The following is a 20,550-nucleotide window of genomic DNA, read 5'->3' as shown; positions in this document are numbered from 1 at the left end:
GCAACCACACGGGCTCCTCTGTCCATGAGATTCTTCAGGCAAGAATACTGGACTGGGTTGCCATTTCCTCCTGAGGGGATCTTCCCCACCCAGGGATCGAACTCGCATCTCCTGTACTGCAGAAAGATTCTTTACCATTGAGCGACCAGGGAAGCCCAGTTCAGTTCAGTTGCTCAGTCGTGTCCAACTCTTTACGACCCCATGAATCGCAGCACGCTAGGCCTCCCTGTCCATCACCATCTCCCGGAGTTCACTCAGATTCACGTCCATCGAGTTAGTGATGCCATCCAGCCATCTCATCCTCTATTGTCCCCTTCTCCTGCCCCCAATCCCTCCCAGCATCAGAGTCTTTTCCAATGAGTCAACTCTTCACATGAGGTGGCCAAAGGACTGGAGTTTCAGCTTTAGCATCATTCCTTCCAAAGAAATCCCAGGGCTTATCTCCTTCAGAATGGACTGGTTGGATCTCCTTACAGTCCAAAGGAAGCTCAAGAGTCTTCTCCAACACCACAGATCAAAAGCATCAATTCTTCAGCACTCAGCCTTCTTCACAGCCCAACTCTCACATCCATACATGACTACTGGAAAAACCATAGCCTTGACTAGACAGACCTTAGTCGGCAAAGTAATGTCTCTGCTTTTGAATACGCTATCTAGGTTGGTCATAACTTTTCTTCCAAGGAGTAAGCGTCTTTTAATTTCATGGCTGCAGTCACCATCTGCAGTGATTTTGGAGCCCAAAAAATAAAGTCTGACACTGTTTCCCCATCTATTTCCCATGAAATGATGGGACGGGATGCCATGATCTTCGTTTTCTTAATGTTGAGCTTTAAGCCAACTTTTTCACTCTCCTCTTTCACTTTCATCAAGAGGCTTTTTAGCTCCTCTTCACTTTCTGCCATAAGGGTGGTGTCATCTGCATATCTGAGGTGATTGATATTTCTCCACGGCCAAGGTCCAGGGGAGAAGCCAGGAGGACCCCATGCCTGAAGGGCAGCAGCCAAGAGGAGTTACCCCACGTCTGAGGTCAAGGGCAGCGGCCTAAAATGCCAGGCTGTGACGGTGCAGGAACAGCCGAGAGGAGCTACCCTGTGTCTAAGGTCAGGGGTGGTGGCCAGGAGGAGCAACCCCAAGTCCAAGGAGTGGTGGCTGCGTGGGCGCAGGAGGGCCTGGAGGAGCCATCCCACATTGAAGGTCAGGAAGGGCGGCGGTGAGGAGATACCCCTCATCCAAAGTAAGGAGCGGCGGCTGTGCTTTTGCTGGAGCAGCCGTGAAGAGATACCCCACGCCCAAGGTAAGAGAAACCCAAGTAAGATGGTAGGTGTTGCAAGAGGGCATCAGAGGGCAGACACACTGAAACCATACTCACAGAAAACTAGTCAATCCAATCACACTAGGACCACAGCCTTGTCTAACTCAATGAAACTAAGCCATGCCTGCGGGGCAACCCAAGGCGGGCGGGTCATGGTGGAGAGGTCTGACAGGGAAGCCCAAAGCGGATATAAAATGTTTTAATGGTAGAATATTTTTATAGGAATTAGGGCTATTGACTCAGAAAATGAAAGTCTCTCAGTCGTGTCCGATTCTTTGCAATCCCATGGACTTACAGTCCATAGAATTCTCCAGGCCAGAAAACTGGAGTGAGTAGCCTTTCCCTTCTCCAGGGGGATCTTCCCAACCCAGGGATCAAACCCAGGTCTTCCACATTGCAACATGAATTCTTTACCAGCTGAGCCACAAGGGAAGCCCAAGAATACTGGAGTGGGTAACCTATCCCTTCTCCAGCAGATCTTCCCAATCCAGGAATTGAACTGGGGTCTCCTGCATTGCAGGCGGATTCGTTAGCAGCTGAGCTATCAGGGGAGCCCATTGACTCAGAGACCTAGCCAAATACCAGTCCAGGTAATTCATGCCTTGCTCCCTAGATCCCTCTGCTATTTCAGCTGGGTATGCTGGCTCCCCCACTCCCTAGCCCGGGTGGGAATGTGATGTGCTCTGTGAAACAGCTGCAACATGCCACCCAGGAGAACAGGTCTCACAGCGCTAGGCACAAGAATCCCGAGGGTCCCGTACGCACACCCTAAAAGTACTGTGGGACCTAGTTAGGGAATGTCTGAAATCCCAGAAGCAGAGATGCTAAATAAGCATTGGTATGAGCCACAGGAATTTTTCAAAAGACATTTCTCACTTCCCTCCACCCTTCCTCCCCCAAAGCTTGCTACAGACAGTATGAATGAAACACTTACATCCAGGATGGAGGAGAAATTATCCTCTCAAAGCTAAGTGCTATTTTTAAAACTCACCCTTTGTATGTTCACAGTGTATTTCTAACCCTGGTATCTCTAAATTTGGATTTAGCTGGTTTAGGTTAAACATAAAAGTCTCTACCTAAAATAGTCTCCTACCTAAAATAGTCTCTCAAAGTTTGTAAAAGGTCAACACATACTTATTTCATCTTATAAAATCATTATTACTTTAAAAGATCAAGTATCTCAGTGATACTTTGGCCATTCCTGTCCATGTCTGAAGTGCTTTCTCTTTACACTGTCACTGGCAGATAACATATACTGTGACTATGAGCACCAAATGGAGCACACAGTGCTGTAAGTTCTGCAATAATTGGTTCTCTGTCAAGGTGAGACATATATTTTCGTTCAAATAGACTTAAGGTTAACAATTTTTATTTCCCCTGTTCCTGATCATAAATACATAAGCAGCAGGGGGCAAAGTCAATCCAAAGAATATTTTTTTCCTAAAGATAATTATGTGCAAAGCACATAAATATCAGTGAAAGTAGGTCTTAATCCTATTTATACAGAAGTCAAATAATACCCTGACACTTTTTCCCTTCTCTAATTCTACTAGAATGAAAACTGGCCAGAAATCAGGAGCTCTATGCTCAGATAACAGGAGTAGACTTTGACCTTGAAATCCTGCTGACAATCTGGAATTCGGATTTTTCCCACCCTACTTTCTAACAACTATATCAACCTTGAGTCACTGCTTTTGAAGTCAAAGAAGGCTTCCTCCTCGACAAAGCTCCTATGTCAACACAAAAAAATTCTACTCTAAATTATATATATGTGTGTGTATATATATATACACACACATAGACACACATTGAGTAAAACAATATTATCCCCCTTAAGCAAGTAATATAGTACTTAAAACAAAACTGGAGAGATCTTACAAATTAAAATGTTTTATAGATGCTATAATACATTTCCCTGTAATAATAGGAGGGAAATATTGCACAGTTAAGCATAGCTAGGGAGGTTAACTTCAAGTTATCTTCTTGATAAATGTGAGTTTTTTCCCATTATGTAAATGAAGGGAATAAATGACTATTTTTCAGCCATCAGCTTGTGCTGAATTATATACCATATCAGAATTAATCTGCTAATTTTGAGCTTTACTTGAAACAATATAATGTACACAAATCTAAAAAATTCTGGGTCTCTAAATATGCATTCATTTACCATGATATGATATAGGTTTAGAAGTTATTTATTCATTCATTTATTCAGTAAATGAGTTGCTTCCCTTGTAGCTCAGTCGGTAAAGAATCTGCCTGCAGTGCAGGACACCCGGGTTCAATCCCTGGGTTGGGAAGATCCCCTGGAGAAGGAAATGGTAACCCACTCCAATATCCTTGCCTGGAAAATCTCATGGATAGAGGAGCCTGGTGGGCTGCAGTCCATAGGGTCACAAAGAGTCACACGACTGAGCGACTAACACACACATTTATTCAATAAATATGTGTGAAGGGTGCCAGGCACTATTCTAGACACTGGAAATTCAGGCAGTGAATGTCAATACCACTTTTAGACACCTTACTTACCTTTGGTTTTAAACGAAAACCTACATTTTAAAAACAATTATCAATCCAATATCACAACTGCAGAAACTATCTACCTTTTCTTGTTCATAAATACAAATGGGATTACTTAGGGCAATTTTAATATTGGTTAACTTTTTAAAAAATCCACTCTAATTATCCTCCTGTCCTTTTTCTTTCACTTAGTCACTTTTTTTTTTTTTTGTATTTGCCCCAAAGCTACATAAAACAAAATGTAAGGTAGATAAGAAGTAGTTATTTCTCTCTTATCAGCTGTTTATACCTAATGACTCAGGGCTGTAAAATCCCAGAAACCCACTTTACTTAATACCTTCCCACAGATTTTGTTGCACTTAAATGATTCACTGAAAGAAAAAAATTGCACCTCTTTTCATCAGTGTTTGCATGCTTTCACGAAACTTTATAAACCGTAAGTTGATCACCCAGGGTTAAAAAAATTTATCTGTTTTCCAGTTCTCTCTTTATTAGAACTTACTGATGTCCTTGTTTCTTTTACAATACAATACTACAATACAATACAATACTACAAAAAGTATTGTATCTTTTCTATCTCTCTTTAAATTCAAAAGTGGTCATTTTCATAACACAGTTCCAAGATCACCTCCTCTGAAGTTCTCCCTTTCCTTTCAAACAACAGTTACCTCCCTACACCCCAGAATGAGTAAACATTTGCACTGTCTCACTTATCAACATGCCTTGATAACATATTTGACTCCATATCTATTTTACCTTGAAATGAAGGACCTTTATCTTTGTATCTTTGTTTATCTAGCAGGGGTGTAGAACAAGGTAACTGTCCTTTTGCTACATTGAAATTAAGAATCATGTTCCCCAAAGTTCAGTTTTACTAGCAAATTTAAGTATTATTGGCAGAAACGTACAAAGCTTGGAAAATGCAATCTGGCAACATTTATCAAGAATTTTGATAATTCCACCCTTTAACTCATTAGTTCTCCTTTATGGATACTCCCGAAGAAAAGAATTAGAAATATGAAAAAGTTTTACAAAACAATGTTTACTATTGTCATTTATCATAGCAAAGAATAATAATCAAAAAAACCCCAGCAATACTAAACTAATGTTTTACTTAGTGAAATGTAATTCAAAGTATTTGTAGTCAGATAGGTAGACTGTAAAATTAAGTCAAAAGACAGGACAAAAACTGTGTATTTATGTCCAGTACTCTGACAAACTAAGAAAGAAAGAAACAAAATCTTTACTGTAATGTTTGGGGTAACTTAACTTTGAATGTGTTTTCTTTCTGTTTTTCTGTATTTCCCAAATTCGGTAACATTTTTATAATATTTTAAAATATTTTTATCTAAATTGGTAACAAATAATAAGAACTGGATTTTAGAGGTTTATCCAAAGTGTACAAGTCTCTCTGCAACAAATATGACCTTTATAATCTTTATATATGTAAATCTTTGATATAAAAGCATATACAATTTGTTCTATTAAAATAAAAAATTCATCATAAATAGTTTCTACAAAATTGCCAGAATGAATTTTACAAATCACTTCTGCCACGTCTGACCTTTAAACTGCCATTTAAAAATATGATCAAAATGCTTTCATGAAAAGAACGTATTTTCTAAAATATATAACAAAATTACAAAGTTACAGAATTGTGAAATTCCCAATTTCCTATTACGTATCACACAAGAAAAAGGTCCCTGAAGAGGAAACACAAATATATGCTTTAAGATGTGTTCCCTTTCCTAATATTGAAACAAGTAAACTTCCCAGTCCTTTTACCAAGTTTCAGAACTGATAGATGCTGAGGCCTCTAACTGCTTTTATTAAAATATCCAATAATCACTCTAAGCAAATAATACCCATGATTCGCATATCCAAAACTCATAAAATATCACCAAAATGCTTTTTAAAGTGAGCTCTGTTAAAAGAAAAGTGAAAAAGTAACTACCTTTGGAGAACAAATCGAAAATTTTAAAACCCTTTTTTTAAATGTAATAATGCCATGAATTTGGCATTACTGAAGAGGTACTGATGGACACACAATGAAAATGTTACCCCGTATTACTGAATCACTTCACTTTTAAGAAAAGAAAATGCAGTAAGAATTTGTACACAGTTGCCCCCAAATTTACGGAATTATACAAAACTCCAACAAAGGATAATCTGTCATCTGAAAACTAATGGAATAATTAGAAAATTGTGAATAATTGGGAATTAATTCATTCAGTTAATGAATGCCACCTGACATGAAGCCTCAGGTCAATTTTCATTTATTTCATATGTCACAGTCTTTGTTAATCATAGGTCTATTTCAAGAGTCAGAATCTTATTTTTTACCCATTCAACAAACATTTACAAGTATATTCAACACTGTAATTACTGTGCCAGGCACAGATCCAAAGATAAATTTTAGAATGTCCACAAAATGCTTGAAAGTTACAACATAAATAACCATAATATAAGGGGGGAAGTGTGACAAGCTCCTAAAGAAACATGAAGAAGCTATTCAGAGGATGAGAAAAATAATCATATATGTCTAAAGAAGCAAAGGAGGTGTGGAGAAGTCAGAGACAGCTTCACTGGGGAGGCAACGCCTGAACTGGGTCTTAAAGGAGAAAGGATTCCAACAGCACCAGGTGTCCTCACTGCATCTGCAAGGTAGCTCAGGACTTTCTCTCTGCCTTTGAACAGGCTGCTTTACTCTACCTGGCCAACCATTTCTCCCTCTTCTGTCAGGCCCATTTACCATTCCAAACACAATCTCACCCATAAATCTCTTCAGGAAATCCAGTCTATACCATATCTATTTATACACGGAAGGCCCTGTGAATATCTCTAGTAGAGCCCTTAAAAGCTACGGGCACTATATTTATCAATCATATCAGATTCAGGCTCCTCTGTCCATGGGATTTCCCAGGCAAGAATATTGGAGTTGGTTCCATTTCCTTCATACCTTTATACTCTTTGTGTGTTTGATCCCTAGGTTGGGAAGATCCTCTGGAGAAGGGATTGGCAACCCACTCCAGTATTCTTGCCTGGAGAATCCCATAGACAGAGAAGCCTCAGCTCAGTTCAGTCACTCAGTCGTGTCCGACTCTTTGTGACCCCATGGACTGCAGCACGCCAGGCTTCCCTGTCCATCACCAACTCCCAGAGCTTGCTCAAACTCATGTCTATCGAGTTGGTGATGCCATCCAAGCATCTCATCCTCTGTCACCCGCTTCTCCTCCTGCCTTCAATCTTTCCCAGCATCAGGTCTTTTCAATGAGTCGGTTCTTCACAATAGGTAGCCTAAGTATTGGAGCTTCAGTTTTAGCATCAGTCCTTTCAATGAACACTCAGAACTGATCTCCTTTAGCATGGACTGGCTGTATCTCCTCGCAGTCCCAGGGGCTCTCAAGAGTCTTCTTCAGCACCGCAGTTCAAAAGCATCAATTCTTCAGTGCTCAGCTTTCTTTACAGTCCAACTCTCGCATCCATACAGGACTACTGAAAAAGCCATAGCTTTGACTAGACAGATCTTTGTTGGCAGAATTGCCTCTGCTTTGTAATATGCTGTGTAGGTTGGTCATAACTTTTCTTCCAAGGAATAAGCATCTTCTAATTTAATGGATGCAGTCACAATCTGCAGTAATTTTGGAGCCCCCCAAAATAAAGTCTCTGTTTCCATTGTTTCCCATCTATTTGCCATGAAGTGATGGAACCAGATGCCATGATCTTAGTTTTCTGAATGTTGGGCTTTAAGCCAACTTTTTCACTTTCATCACGAGAATTAGTTCCTCTTCACTTTCTGCCATAAGGGTGGTGTCATATGCATATCTAAGGTTATTGATATTTTTCCCAGCAATCTTAATTCCAGCTTGTGTTTCATCCAGCCCAGCATTTCTCATGATGTACTCTGCATATAAGTTAAATAAGCAGGGTGACAATATACAGCCTTGATGTACTCCTTTCCCTATTTGGAGCCAGTCTGTCGTTCCATGTTCAGTTCTAACTGTTGCTTCCTGACCTGCATACAGATTTCTCAGGAGGCAGGAAAGGTGGTCTGGTATTCCCATCTCTTTCAGAATTTTCCACAGTTTGTCATGATCCACACAGTCAAAGGCTTTGGCATAGTGAATAAAACAGAAGTACATGTTTTTCTGGAACTCTCTTGCTTTTTTGATGATCCAACAGATGATGGCAATTTGATCTCTGGTTCCTCTACCTTTTCTAAATCCAGCTTGAATATCTGGAAGTTCATAGTTCACATATTGTTGAAGCCTGGCTTGGAGAATTTTGAGCATTACTTTGCTAGCTTGTGAGATAAGTGTAATTGTGTGGTAGTTTGAACATTCTTTAGCATTGCCCTTCTTTGGGATTGGAATGAAAACTCACCTTTTCCAATCCTGTGGCCACTGTTGAATTTTCCATATTTGCTGGCATATTGAGTGCAGCATTTTCACATCATCATCTTTCAGGATTTGAAATAGCTCAACTAGAATTCCATCACTTCCACTACCTTTGTAGTGATGCTTCCTAAGGCCCACTTGACTTCACATTCCAGGATGTCTGGCTCTAGATGGGTGATTACACCATCGTGGTATCTGGGTCATTATGATACTTTTTGTATAGTTCTCCTGTGTATTGTTGCCACCTCTTTTTAATATCTTCTGTCTCTGTTAAGTTCCTACCATTTCTGTCCTTTATTGTGCCCATCTTGCCTATCAGGCTATAATCCATGGGGTCGCAAAGAGTTGAACACGACTGAAGCAACTTAGCACGCACTACTTGCTATACCTAAGAGTTATTTTTCCAACAATAAAAAATTTTACAGTTTTGTATTTTTCTTTCATTTGCTACACTTCCGTGCGAACTGGCACACATAACAGTGTTGTCCAAGAAGAAACAATGCAAGAAACATCTGTCTTCCATTCTTCACTGATCAAACAAAGCGAGCCAGAGAAGGAGAATGCCTTTATCAGCAGGTTTCTCTGGGCTTTGGTTAAGGGCTGAGTGCTTTTTTTGAGCAACAAGTAAATCATTTAGAAGAAGTAATCCTAAGAACTCATTGTATATTAAGATATTTTTAATCAGTTAACATATTAAGTTCACCAAAGTATCTCATTCTTCTGTAATCATTTTCTACCATTTTAATAAGATTTTTCACTACATTGTTTTCCTTTCACAAATTAGCATGGGGACGCCTTTTGAAATTTCAATTTGATCTTATGTTACTGCAGCAATTAAAAGACTATCTTCTCTCACAAGTTGGAAACCCGAACAATCAATTCCATACATTGCGTTGGAAATGTAAAATGTGTAAGACTTTTTATAAAGAAATAGTCCTTTTTATAAAGGAATCTGAAGTTTAGCAGGCAGATGAGTCAAGCACATACAGATCAATACAGAAAGGTTGTTTTCTGTAACAGCAAGGAACAGGATGTGTGATGGCAAGATTCAGGCTTTAGAGAGACAGAAACCTGGGCTGAAATTCTTGACTCTGCCATTTAGTAAAAGTAACTCTTAGTAACTATTTATAAATGGAGATAATATTGCCTCTCTAAAGGCTGCAGTGTGGATTCAATAAAATGTCATAAATATATACATGTCACTTAGAAGGTGTTCTTTAAATAATGGCTATAACATTTCTATTAGTTTATTATTAGTTATTGATTTTGGTAGTAACAAGCAATCTCATATGTTGTTAACATGAGACAGTATTAGAAAAGGGGTTCACCTAACTAAAAAAAAAAAAAATCAATTATAATGTTCCATGATTGTGTATAAATAACAATGCGTGCTAAGTCACTTCAGTCATGTCTGACTCTTTGCAACCCTATGGACAGTAGCCTGCCAGGCTCCACTGTCCATGGGACTCTCCAGGCAACAATACTGGAGTGAGCTGCCATGCAATATATTGGAGGAAATCTTCCAGGACCCAGGGATCAAACCCACTTCCGTTTCCTGCATTGGCAAGGTGGGTTGTCTACCACTAGCGCCACCTAGGAAGCCCCATAAACAAGAATAGTTGATTTGAAAATCAAACCAAACAACAGAGCTGTGTTCTCCCTCCTCCAAACCTATCAGCTTTTTCCCTATCCTAAAGAAAGAGGTTACAGCAGGTGAAAGGTCTACAAGTTCACCTTAAGAAGTATTGAGATACCTACTTTAACTGGAATCATAACCAGTTATAACCTAGAAATCGTAACCTAAAAATTTCCTACAACAAAAATAACTTTTTACTGATAGTTTTAGCAAAAGTACCATATGAATAAAATAACTTTCATTATAATCAGATATCTAAACCATTTTGAACACTCTCCAAATTGTTTATTTAGACTTTGGTACTTGAACCCGTCTGCATTATGGTTTTAAATATTTAAATTTATATTATATAAAAGCCTTCCTTCATCTCCCTTGACAGAAACAATCTTTCCCTCCTTGGAAATTCCACAGCACTTTATTCACACTAGACTTAAAACACCACTTATGTCTTCTATGATGTCTATTTGTGTAGATGGCCTTATTATTCCTAACATTCTGCCCATTTTAATCATTAAATATTTATCAAATAAAAACATAAAATGAGGTCACCTTTGTGAAGGTGCTTAGTAATCTAAAAGTAATAAAATATAAAGGTATATTTCAGAGTAAAAATATTTTGCTAAGACTCCCATTTAATATATCACCGTACAGTTCACTAAATGATACTATTATGACTTAAAAGCTTTAACACAGCTTTCCATGTAAACCATCAATTAACTAACTGGCAATTAACTGTCAATAATTTATGAAAAAAAAAAACACTGTACACACCATACTCTAATAAATGAGAAGGGTCAGATATCTTAAAAAAAAAAAACAAAAACAAAACACCAACCCAGCCCTAGAGACACTAGGAGTTGGCCTGCCTCTGTATCAGCCTAAGGAAAAGACTTACAAATTAAGATTCTAGTTAACAAAATAAGTTAAATGTCCAAGAAAATCCTATTATGTGCTTTACGATAATTCATTATGGAAAAAACTCAAAGTAATTACTATATTTTAATTTTTATATTGAGTTGATATCCTTACTTAGGAACATAAATGCAGAATTCAGATTTCATAGCTGAGACTTAATTTTGTGTACATGATCCAACAGTTCATAAAATCCTGATTCATGTTCTAGTAATATCAATCTAGGAATTAACAAAACCAGCAAAGATCAAAATTATCCACTTGCATTGTATCTGAAATTTTACATAAATATAAAATGAAACCAACCCCTTTTTAACTTCAGCAATAGAGGTAAAATATACTTGTAATAACATTATTTCAAGCTTCTACTGTACTTTTTAATATTTTACAAAACAACAACATAGTGTATCACAGACTATATAATAAGAAATGGTTTCTAAAGATCAAAAAATTCATCAGGAGATGAATGGCAAGAAATCAGTAGTGCCATAAAAAATCGTTTACCACAAGTTTTAAAATAAGAAAATCTAACGTTCAGAAGCTTCAATCCATTGGATTCTGAACTATGATCACAGTCCTTCATGGACTTTTCATAATCTGACAATAACTTAGTTATAAGAACATTAACATAGACAAAAAAATCAAAACAGCAAGGCAAATTAGCATTTGTTAACTACTAACCTAACTGATCAAAATGATAATTTCTAATTCTCATCCTAATAATATGAGACAATTCTATTATCACTACCCACTATTTACTAAGCATGTCTTCTTAGTAAATGTTAGCAAGCTAACAAAAAATTTTAGAGGACAGAAGTTACATATAAAATATCAGATGCTTGAAACATATCTACACTATTTTTTCTTTTAAAAACAAGTCAACTATATTGTAATGTGCCTCTCTATCTGATCCATTGTATAACGAATGCTCTTTGAATGTGTTAATGCAAAAGGAAAGAATTTCTTCAACACTGAGTCTCCCAAACACGATGTATGTGACTAACAGCTGGGAGGTAAAGTGACTGAAATTGTTTGCTCGAAATCCACTAAGTTCAAGGCACAGAAAAATGCATAAGTGACAGTATAGCTGGAGGTACAAATTTGTCCAGGAATGTAGCCAAATTTTTGGCAATTCTCTAATGGTCTTAAGATGTACAGACAATGGCCTTTTTTTTTTTCAGCTGTAATGTTACACTTAAAGAACATGGAGTTGGAAGACCTGCTTGGTCTTTGAAACAAACAGGCGTAAAATTGGGATTTACAAAAGGCATGGCATTTCAAATACAAACAAAAATTTGTACAAAAAATTTACATGCTTCACAAAATCTGCCATGTGTAACCAAAAAAATTTTTTTTTCATTATCTTGGGGTGAAAATGTTATTTTGCATTTTATTCTACATTTCCCCTTAATTAAAATTTTTTTTCTGAAAAAGAAATTTTTTAAAATCATAATCTGGGAAGGGAGTGCTCTGAAAGGAGAATTCATATTTTTAACCATGAGCTCTTAGTATACAACCTTACAGACTTCTTTACATCCTGTATTTGCTTATTCTTAGGAATGAACTAGGTATCTAACTCCTTTACAAACCACCTAACAGCCACGTGTGATTCTAGTTACTCTGTACTGAGCCCCTCCTAACATCCTCGATGGGGTAGAAATGTTATAGTAAAAAAAAAAAATGAAAGCATAGTGTTTTTCCATTAAGACTTTATAGCTTGAGTAGAGGTTTAACAAATGTATACATGCATAGGTACAAATATTTTATAAACTACTCTAATCAGCATGACAATACAAAATAAATTGAACATTTTGAAGGAAAAGTACAGCAATATCTTATAAGTGAGCAGTAACAGGTAAAATTGACACAGCATTTTGCATTTTAGAAGTGATTCTCATAAAATTCACTGAATCTTCAAAACCACCCATGACACCATACGGGGATTTTTTTCGCCCACTTTACTGAAGAACAACCTGAGGTCAAAAAAGTTATGTGACAGAACCAAATTTACATACTGAGTACACTAGTAATAGAGCCAAGATTCAAATTGGGTTCTCACAGCTAAATCAAGGCTGCCAACTAGATTTATAATTTAAATTGTCACAATTTAATTTAATCTTTACAACAACCCAATGAGATAATAGCAGCTAATGTTCATGGAATGCATCTTAAGTCACTTAATTGTCACAAAAACCCTATAAAAGAGCTATTACTCAATTTTACAGATGAGAAAAATGAGGCTCATGGAAAGTATGTAAACTGCACAAGATCACACAAATCACAGGTAGAGGAATCTTAACTTAAATCCAGGGCATCTAGTTTCAGAGTCACCTTCTTCACCTCATTCTTCAGCAGGTTAAGAAACTTGCTCAAAGTCACAAGAAAATTGCAAAGGGAGAACATGAAGCAAGTATTTTAGCCCTAACTATTTTCCCTAAATATAACTGGAACAATTAAGATCATTAAATCCAGAAGGGGCAAGGTAGCTGTGGGGTACATTGTTGTTGAAAGCAGAATTTGAACAAGTGAGGAACATCAGCAGAAAAGCAGAAAAGCGTTTCAGCAGCCTAGAGAAGACTTATCTTCATACGTTTGAAGCAAAAGTAAAATGAAACGTATGTGAGCAGAGACAGGGGTGTTTACCACCCTGGTGTAGCCAGTATGAAAGGTGGTGGATGAAAAGGGACAATTCTAATTAAGAAATTAGTAAAAATGAAACACAAGACATTTATTTTAAGAGAAAATGTTAAAGCCACAGAAAGATAGGGGATAGGTGTTTTAACACCTCTAAAAGAACTGATAACCCCACTCTTGCCAAAAGTATCAAGCATACAGGAAAGAATTATATAAGCACTGAAAGAATCTGACTACATTTTTGCATTTTTCTTTTCTACACTAAACTGTCATGTCCAATAGCAACTCCTTTTTACCATTAAAAATCTTCCTGTGGAGTAGACAGAAGTGGAAAGAGAGAACATAATTGAGCATAACCTGTATCCTATTAGTCCTCCAGTCCTGAATCTATGGTGCTGGTTACTTTTACATGTAAGATGGTCCTCAGACTCATTAAAATCAGGTGAAAGAAATACAAAGTTTCACTTAAATGAATAAACTGAAATGTCAACCTAAATTACACAGTAAAAGCAGAATCTGCAACAAAGAGGAGGAAAAAAAAAAAAAAATTATGGCAGAGACCAGACACAATGATACCAGATACTAGGAAGCAACACTTTTTAGAAGACAAATTAAAGAAGGAAAAGCAACCCTGATGGGATTTCTTTTCTCATTACTTAAATCAGGTCACTGAAAGGGGCTTACACTATGGCATTTTCTTCATTTTAATTTCATCAAACCATAAATTCCCATGAAAATATTAATACCTTAGACACGTGCTCACGATAATTGGAATGCCGAACCTTTTGGTATAAGTACTTTTGCATGAGTTCAACAAAATAAAAAGAATGCAATGAGACCCCTCCAAGTTTTTTGCTTATGTCAACAGCTATTTTATGAGTATGAATTATCTTTGCAGTTATAAAGCATGTGTAAAATACATTACATGAGTGAGAAGTCTAACTGCAGATGATCAAGTAAAGGTCTAAACTGCACTCAGAAACATCAAAATCAAGCTGAATTTCCTGGAATATAGCAACCATAAAATGTTCCTCCCAAAGCCATTACTGTTAAATATACCTTAATGAATTAAGTTCAAGTGTAACTACAATTGAAATATATGATTTAACTGAGTTATGACCTATTTTTCCTCTCAAAAGCAAAAGGGAATAATGACAGTTGTGAGACTTACATTTTTCCATTCCAGGGTTTTTCTGAAAGTTATTTCACAGTGGAGCTAAAGGCAAATTGCATTTAGTGACATTTATTTGCTTTAAAATATAGTTAGTTATGTTATTACCCACAGAAAAGGCAAGATTTTAATAACAATTTATCAAGTAACAATTGTATTTTGTCACATTTTTAAACTGCACAAACCAAGAAGCACTCAGGAAGGAAATAATCTCAAAAGGTAATATGATACCTACAGCTACAATTATAACTAAATGACTTATTTACACAGAACACAACCAACGTACAACAGAACCAATAACCAACATGACGAATGCACAAGTAACATATATGTGGTTGAAAATACCCACCCCTAGCAGAAAGCTTTTTGGTGTTGATAATTTTGGCAGCATATTCTTGTCCAGTAGGGATTTTCATACATCTTCTCACCACTGAGAATGCCCCCCTGAAAACCAATAATTAGCAGGTCATCAATATAATCAGCTTGATATTCTATTAAAAACTTACATCTGAGTATTTTTATTGAATTTAGTGAACTGTCAAATATCAGTGCACCATATAGTAATAACTAGAAAACGAACAATTCTTCCTGGAAACTCAGACCTTCTTTAACGTTGAAGAACAAAAATAAATTTTACTTAACTGGGAGCACACATTATTAATCAACAAAATGAAAGGAACTGCCAATAATGACGACTCTTGTTTGCACATGAAATTTGAAAACATTTTACAATTCACACTCACACAGCACCAAATGCTCTGAGGAAAAAATCCTGCAAAGAGCTGAAGAGGAGCAGCAAAAATCTGCTGCCTATTTATTCTGGTAGGAAAAAAAAATTAATGTGGCTCCAAGTAAGTAAATATGGCGATTGTTTTCATTAAAATAAATCTTAGGAACATTGGTGTGTGGTTTAACAAATCCTGCTGTGGTGATTTCTCTCTGCCCTGTTTTGGACTGGGGGAGGGGAGAGATTTGAATTAAGCTGCTCTTCCGACATATTCTCCATGTTTTAACAGCAGACAACATAAATATATAAGGATATGATCTTCATTACATTTAAAAGATATTTACGCGTCCTTTAATTCAACTGTGGAAAACAACAGCATACACGTAAATGCACCTCTAAGTAATGTTCGACATTAGCGATAGAGGAACTAGGGTTGGGTTTGATGCTACATAAATTAACGTTCACGGCTCGGCCCCTAGGTTCTTTTTGCACAGGTTCTCAGTAGGTCTCCTGTCTCCTTCCTTAACATTGCCAAGTAGTCCTGTCGGTCAGGTGTAGAAGGTCGTTTTCAAACAACATACAACGTTAGGTTACCGCTGGGAAGCACTCTCCCAGTCTCCAGAGGGCTTTTCCACTGCCTGTGTAAATAAATCCTCCCAGAGAACTCGAAGATGTTCATGTAAATCCTAGGAAGGGTGATGATAAGCGATTAATCTAGTGCAAGGAATAATAGGGGATATGGGACAGGGGGTCGAGTTCCTTTGGGAGGCTCTTTTCCTGGACAGAACAACTACTGGATGCGAAACAGACTCTACGCCAAGTTGAACTTTCGGCATCGATAAATATGGCACCGTCTGGGGCAGTGAGTTCTCATCTGAACGTGGGTCGTATGGCTGATTCGCCGGCGAACCCGGCGGCATCTCTATTTACAGAAAACGTGATCTATGTTGCATTTTACATGGGTTCTTGTTTCCTCTTCATACACACACGCGCACGCGCGCGCGCGCTCGCACACTTCTCAGGATGACAGCTACAACTGCAGGGATCGTAAATCCACTAAGTCTCTAGTGCAAGAGGGTGGGGGAGCGAGAGAAGGTGGGCTAAGGATTATCAGAAAGGGCCACAGCCGGGTGGAAGGTCTTTCACCTTCCTCGTCCCCTCCTCTTACTAAGACACCACCTTCCTCCGAGCCGACACACCGGGGGCCCTCCTCCCTCTCCTCCCGTCTCCCGACTCGCTCGCCCCACGCGGGAGGCCCGTGGGTCGGGGGTAACGCGACCCGCCCTCTGCTGGAAATGGGACGTGCGAGTACCAGGCAAAGGCGCTTACTTTCCGAGCTCCTCGAAAAGCTGATACTCGTCCGTGAACCTGGTGCAGGTTGTAGTCGAAGCCATCCTCGGTCCGGGCTGTCCCCCTGGCTGGGAGCGCGGCGGACCAGACGAAAGCAGACGCGCGGCTTCCCCGGGACTCGCCCCGCGGCGCTGTCACCCAGGGCCGCCCTCACTTTCCTCGTCCGAAAGTAGCTCGCCGGCGAGGGAGTGTGCGCAGGGGCGGGGCGGGAGGGGAGATGACCAGAGAGGGTGGCGTGGGGTCTCCTCCCTGCTGTCCGCCGATCCTCCTCCTCCTCCGGGCCTCGCTTCCTTCTTCTCCCGACGCTCCCTCCGACCCCTTTCTAGACCCTCTCCCCAGATGCAGGCGCAAAGTACTCAAGAAGAGGGGCCGGGAAATGGAAAACAGCCGGGCACGGGGCGAGAGGCGAGCAGTTGCGAAACGATCCGCACCGGGGCAGGAGGGGTAGAGGCGGAGGGGAGGGAGCCCGAGGGGGCGGAGGCCGCGGAGCCGGGAGCGGACGGCGGGAGCCCAGCTGCAGCTGTCAGCGGGCGCGGGCGCGGGGCGCGCCGGAGCCGGCCTCCCTCCCGCCCGCACCGCGGCGGCCTCGCGCTCCACACGAGCCCGCGGCGGCTCGGAGACTGCGCGGCGAAAGACAGAGCGCTCCGCTCGGGCGAAGCCTCGTCCGTCGTCCCCGGGCCTCCGCCTCCTCCCCAGCGCCTCCTCCCGCCGCTCCCTCCGCCTGCCAGTACCCCCTCCTTCCCGAAGCCCCCTCGTGCCGATCCTATCCCTCCCGCTAGCGACTCTCACCCGGTCCCTCCGCGGATTCCTCCTTCCCTCCCTCCCCGGGTGTCACACGCGCGCACGCCCGTCTAGGGAGAGACCAGGTGGGTGGAGGAGGATGTGCGGGGGAGACGCCTGGAGAGGGTGTAGGTGAAGGAGGCGAGACAGGAAAATTACAGTTAAACCCGCAATTAGGCTTCTGCCGGAACGTGGGGCCGATTTAGCGGGAAGAAGCGGGGTAACTCGTGGACTGCGGAAACTGCGGCCGGGGGTCGCGGGGGCCCCCAGGCTGGGTGTGGACGCCGGGCACCAGGGACCGCCCCCCGAGCCGCGGTGCCCTGGTAGGGCCAGAGGTGCAGGCGCTTCGTCTCGGCTTGAGTCGGTGTTGACACAGTGGGGGCCGGATGTGGGCAAAAGGCTGCTTCCAGAGAAGGGTCCCGGCCTCCCCCAAGCCCCGAGGATGGTGCGCCCGCCCCGGCAGAAGCCACTGCGCCCGCGCTCGGGCGCTCTGCGCGGGGTGCCTCCCTCCCCCGCGGCCTCTTCAGCGAGGGGCGACGCCCGCCGCGCCACGTTTCACTTCTGATATGACGGCCGCCTCACTCTACACCTCCGCCGCCGTTTTCTAGACAGGGTTGCTCAGACTCTGGCAATCCCCAAAAGCCTCTGCTTGGGCCATGAACGTGAACAGAACGAAAGCGAGCACTCCGCCGCCGAGCCACACCTTCCCTCCTGAGTAACTCCCCGGTAACCTCCCGAAGTTCTGATAGTAAGGCGGTTTCTCGCGAGATTTCCTGCTCTGGCGGCGGGGGCGGGGTAGTGGGAAGGTTAGATGCCGGTCACGCGACCTAGTAGGGGCTGACGTCACTCGCATCATGTGAACAAGTCTAGTACCTTTCGCTTTGCAAAAGGAAAAAGGGAAAGGAGAGGTTGCATGTGCTCTGCTTGTGTGCTCAAAGATCTGATCGGATAGTGACACCTGGCTATACTCTGTACATGGCTGTTTGAAAAAGCACGGAGCAGTCCAGGAACACATCTTACTCATCAGCATATCTGTCACTGTTTACAGTAAACACGACAAAAGTATTATCCATTACATTTAAAATAGATGAATTGCTGATAGCCGAAACTACCCATGGGCCTTCCTTCCAGTCCTGTGTCTTTAATAAAGGGCAGACCAAAACAAGAAGTCTTCTCCAAATTACTGCTTTTTGTTTATAGCATGAGGAAACTAAAAACCTTGCAACTCTATTGCTGTTTGTTCATCCTCAGCATTATGTCAGGAACTCAAAATTTCACAGCTGAAAGGTGAACCATAACTAGGAGGTACAGAGAGTCTAAGATTGAAAGGAGTTACTTACTGCTTGCTCCCAAAGGTTGCTTTTAACTAGTGAATTTGTCCACGGTCACACATATCTTAAATCCATTTCCTGGTCTGAGGAATGCTATTCTGTCAATAACAAATTTTACTAGAGTTCTCAAAATGTTTACAGTTTTTAATGCTTATAACAAAATTGAAATTTGTACATATTTTGATGATCTCGTCAAGAAAATTAGAGATACCAAGGGAACATTTCATGCAAAGATGGGCTTGATAAAGGACAGAAATGGTATGGACCTAACAGAAGCAGATGATATTAAGAAGAGGTGGCAAGAATACACAGAAGAACTGTACGACCCAGATAATCATGATAATGTGATCATTAATCTAGAGCCAGATATCTTGGAATGTGAAGTCAAGTGGGCCTTAGAAAGCATCACTATGAACAAAGCTAGTGGAGGTGATGGAATTCCAGTTGAGCTGTTTCAACTCCTGAAAGATGATGCTGTGAAAGTGCTGCACTCAATATGCCAGCAAATTTGGAAAACTCAGCAGTGGCCACAGGACTGGAAAAGCTCAGTTTTCATTGCAATTCCAAAGAAAGGCAATGCAAAGGAATGCTTAAACTACAACACAATTGCACTCATCTCACATGCTAGTAAAGTAATGCTCCAAATTCTCCAAGCCAGGCTTCAGCAATACGTGAACCGTGAACTCCCTGATGTTCAAGCTGGTTTTAGAAAAAGCAGAGGAACCAGAGCTCAAATTGCCAACATCTGCTGAATCATGGAAAAAGCAAGAGAGTTCCAGAAAAACTTCTATTTCTGCTTTATTGACTATGTCAAAGCCTTTGACTGTGTGGATCACAATAAACTGTGGAAAATTCTGAAAGAGATTGGGCATACCAGACCACCTAACCTGCCTCTTGAGAAATCTGTATGCAGGTCAGGAAGCAACAGTTAGAACTGGACACGGAACAGCAGACTGGTTCCAAATAGGAAAAGGAGTCCGTCAAGGCTGTATATTGTCACCCTGCTTATTTAACTTCTATGCAGAGTATATCATGAGAAATGCTGGACTGGAAGAAACACAAGCTGGAATCAAGATTGCTGGGAGAAATATCAATAACCTCAGATATGCAGATGACACCACCCTTATGGCAGAAAGTGAAGAGGAGCTAAAAAGCCTCTTGATGAGAGTGAAAGAGGAGAGCGAAAAAGTTGGCTTAAAACTCAATATTCAGAAGACGAAGATCATGGCATCTGGTCCCATCACTTCATGGGAAATAGATGAGGAAACAGTAGAAACAGTTTCGGACTTTATTTTTTGGGGCTCCAAAATCACTGCAGATGGTGACTGCAGCCATGAAATTAAAAGACACTTACTCCTTGGAAGAAAAGTTATGAGCAACCTAGATAGTATATTCAAAAGCAGAGACATTACTTTGCCGACTAAGGTCCATCTAGTCAAGGCTATGGTTTTACCTGTGGTCATGTATGGATGTGAGAGTTGGACTGTGAAGAAGGCTGAGCGCTGAAGAATTGATGCTTTTGAACTGTGGTGTTGGAGAAGACTCTTGAGAGTCCCTTGGACTGCAAGGAGATCCAACCAGTCCATTCTGAAGGAGATCAGCCCTGGGATTTCTTTGGAAGGAATGATGCTAAAGCTGAAACTCCAGTCCTTTGGCCACCTCATGGGAAGAGTTGACTCATTGGAAAAGACTCTGATGCTGGGAGGGATTGGGGGCAGGAGGAGAAGGGGACAACAGAGGATAAGATGGCTGGATGGCATCACTGACTCGATGGACATGA

General features: G+C 40.7%; 2 protein-coding genes across 21 annotated transcripts in view; one reads left to right on the top strand and one right to left on the bottom strand.

Annotated features, from left to right (window-relative positions):
• The window catches only part of CAMK2D (calcium/calmodulin dependent protein kinase II delta), a 315,281-nt gene extending 298,000 nt beyond the window's left edge, over positions 1-17,281 (bottom strand). For 12 of the 20 annotated variants that reach the window (XM_040237425.1, XM_040237418.1, XM_040237416.1 and 9 more), the window contains exons 1-2: positions 16,639-16,820; positions 14,932-15,026 (exon numbers count right to left, since the gene is read on the bottom strand). In XM_040237425.1, the coding sequence (XP_040093359.1) occupies positions 14,932-15,026; positions 16,639-16,703 (160 nt within the window). In that variant the 5' untranslated portion in view covers positions 16,704-16,820. Of the gene's footprint in view, positions 1-14,931; positions 15,027-16,638 lie in introns of all 20 variants that reach the window. The other 8 variants (XM_040237426.1, XM_040237412.1, XM_040237414.1 and 5 more) reach the window with 7 other exon arrangements.
• On the top strand, positions 16,999-18,004 carry LOC120862273 (WAS/WASL-interacting protein family member 3-like). Its single transcript, XM_040238376.1, has 2 exons — positions 16,999-17,504; positions 17,617-18,004. The coding sequence occupies exons 1-2, from the start codon at positions 16,999-17,001 to the stop codon at positions 18,002-18,004; spliced, it is 894 nt and encodes a 297-aa protein (XP_040094310.1).
• The last annotated feature ends 2,546 nt before the right edge of the window (positions 18,005-20,550 follow it).

This window comes from Oryx dammah, unplaced genomic scaffold, assembly GCF_014754425.2.
Source record: "Oryx dammah isolate SB20612 unplaced genomic scaffold, SCBI_Odam_1.1 HiC_scaffold_3, whole genome shotgun sequence".
NCBI classification, from domain to species: Eukaryota; Metazoa; Chordata; class Mammalia; order Artiodactyla; family Bovidae; genus Oryx; species Oryx dammah.
This window is presented reverse-complemented; position numbering and strand designations above follow the sequence as displayed.

Bases quoted from the DNA above. Each gene is read 5' to 3' on its own strand.
- LOC120862273 (XM_040238376.1), top strand. From the start codon at position 16,999: ATGCAGGCGCAAAGTACTCAAGAAGAGGGGCCGGGAAATGGAAAACAG. The intron at 17,505-17,616 runs GCCCGTCTAGGG...ACCCGCAATTAG, and splicing joins CGGGTGTCACACGCGCGCAC to GCTTCTGCCGGAACGTGGGG.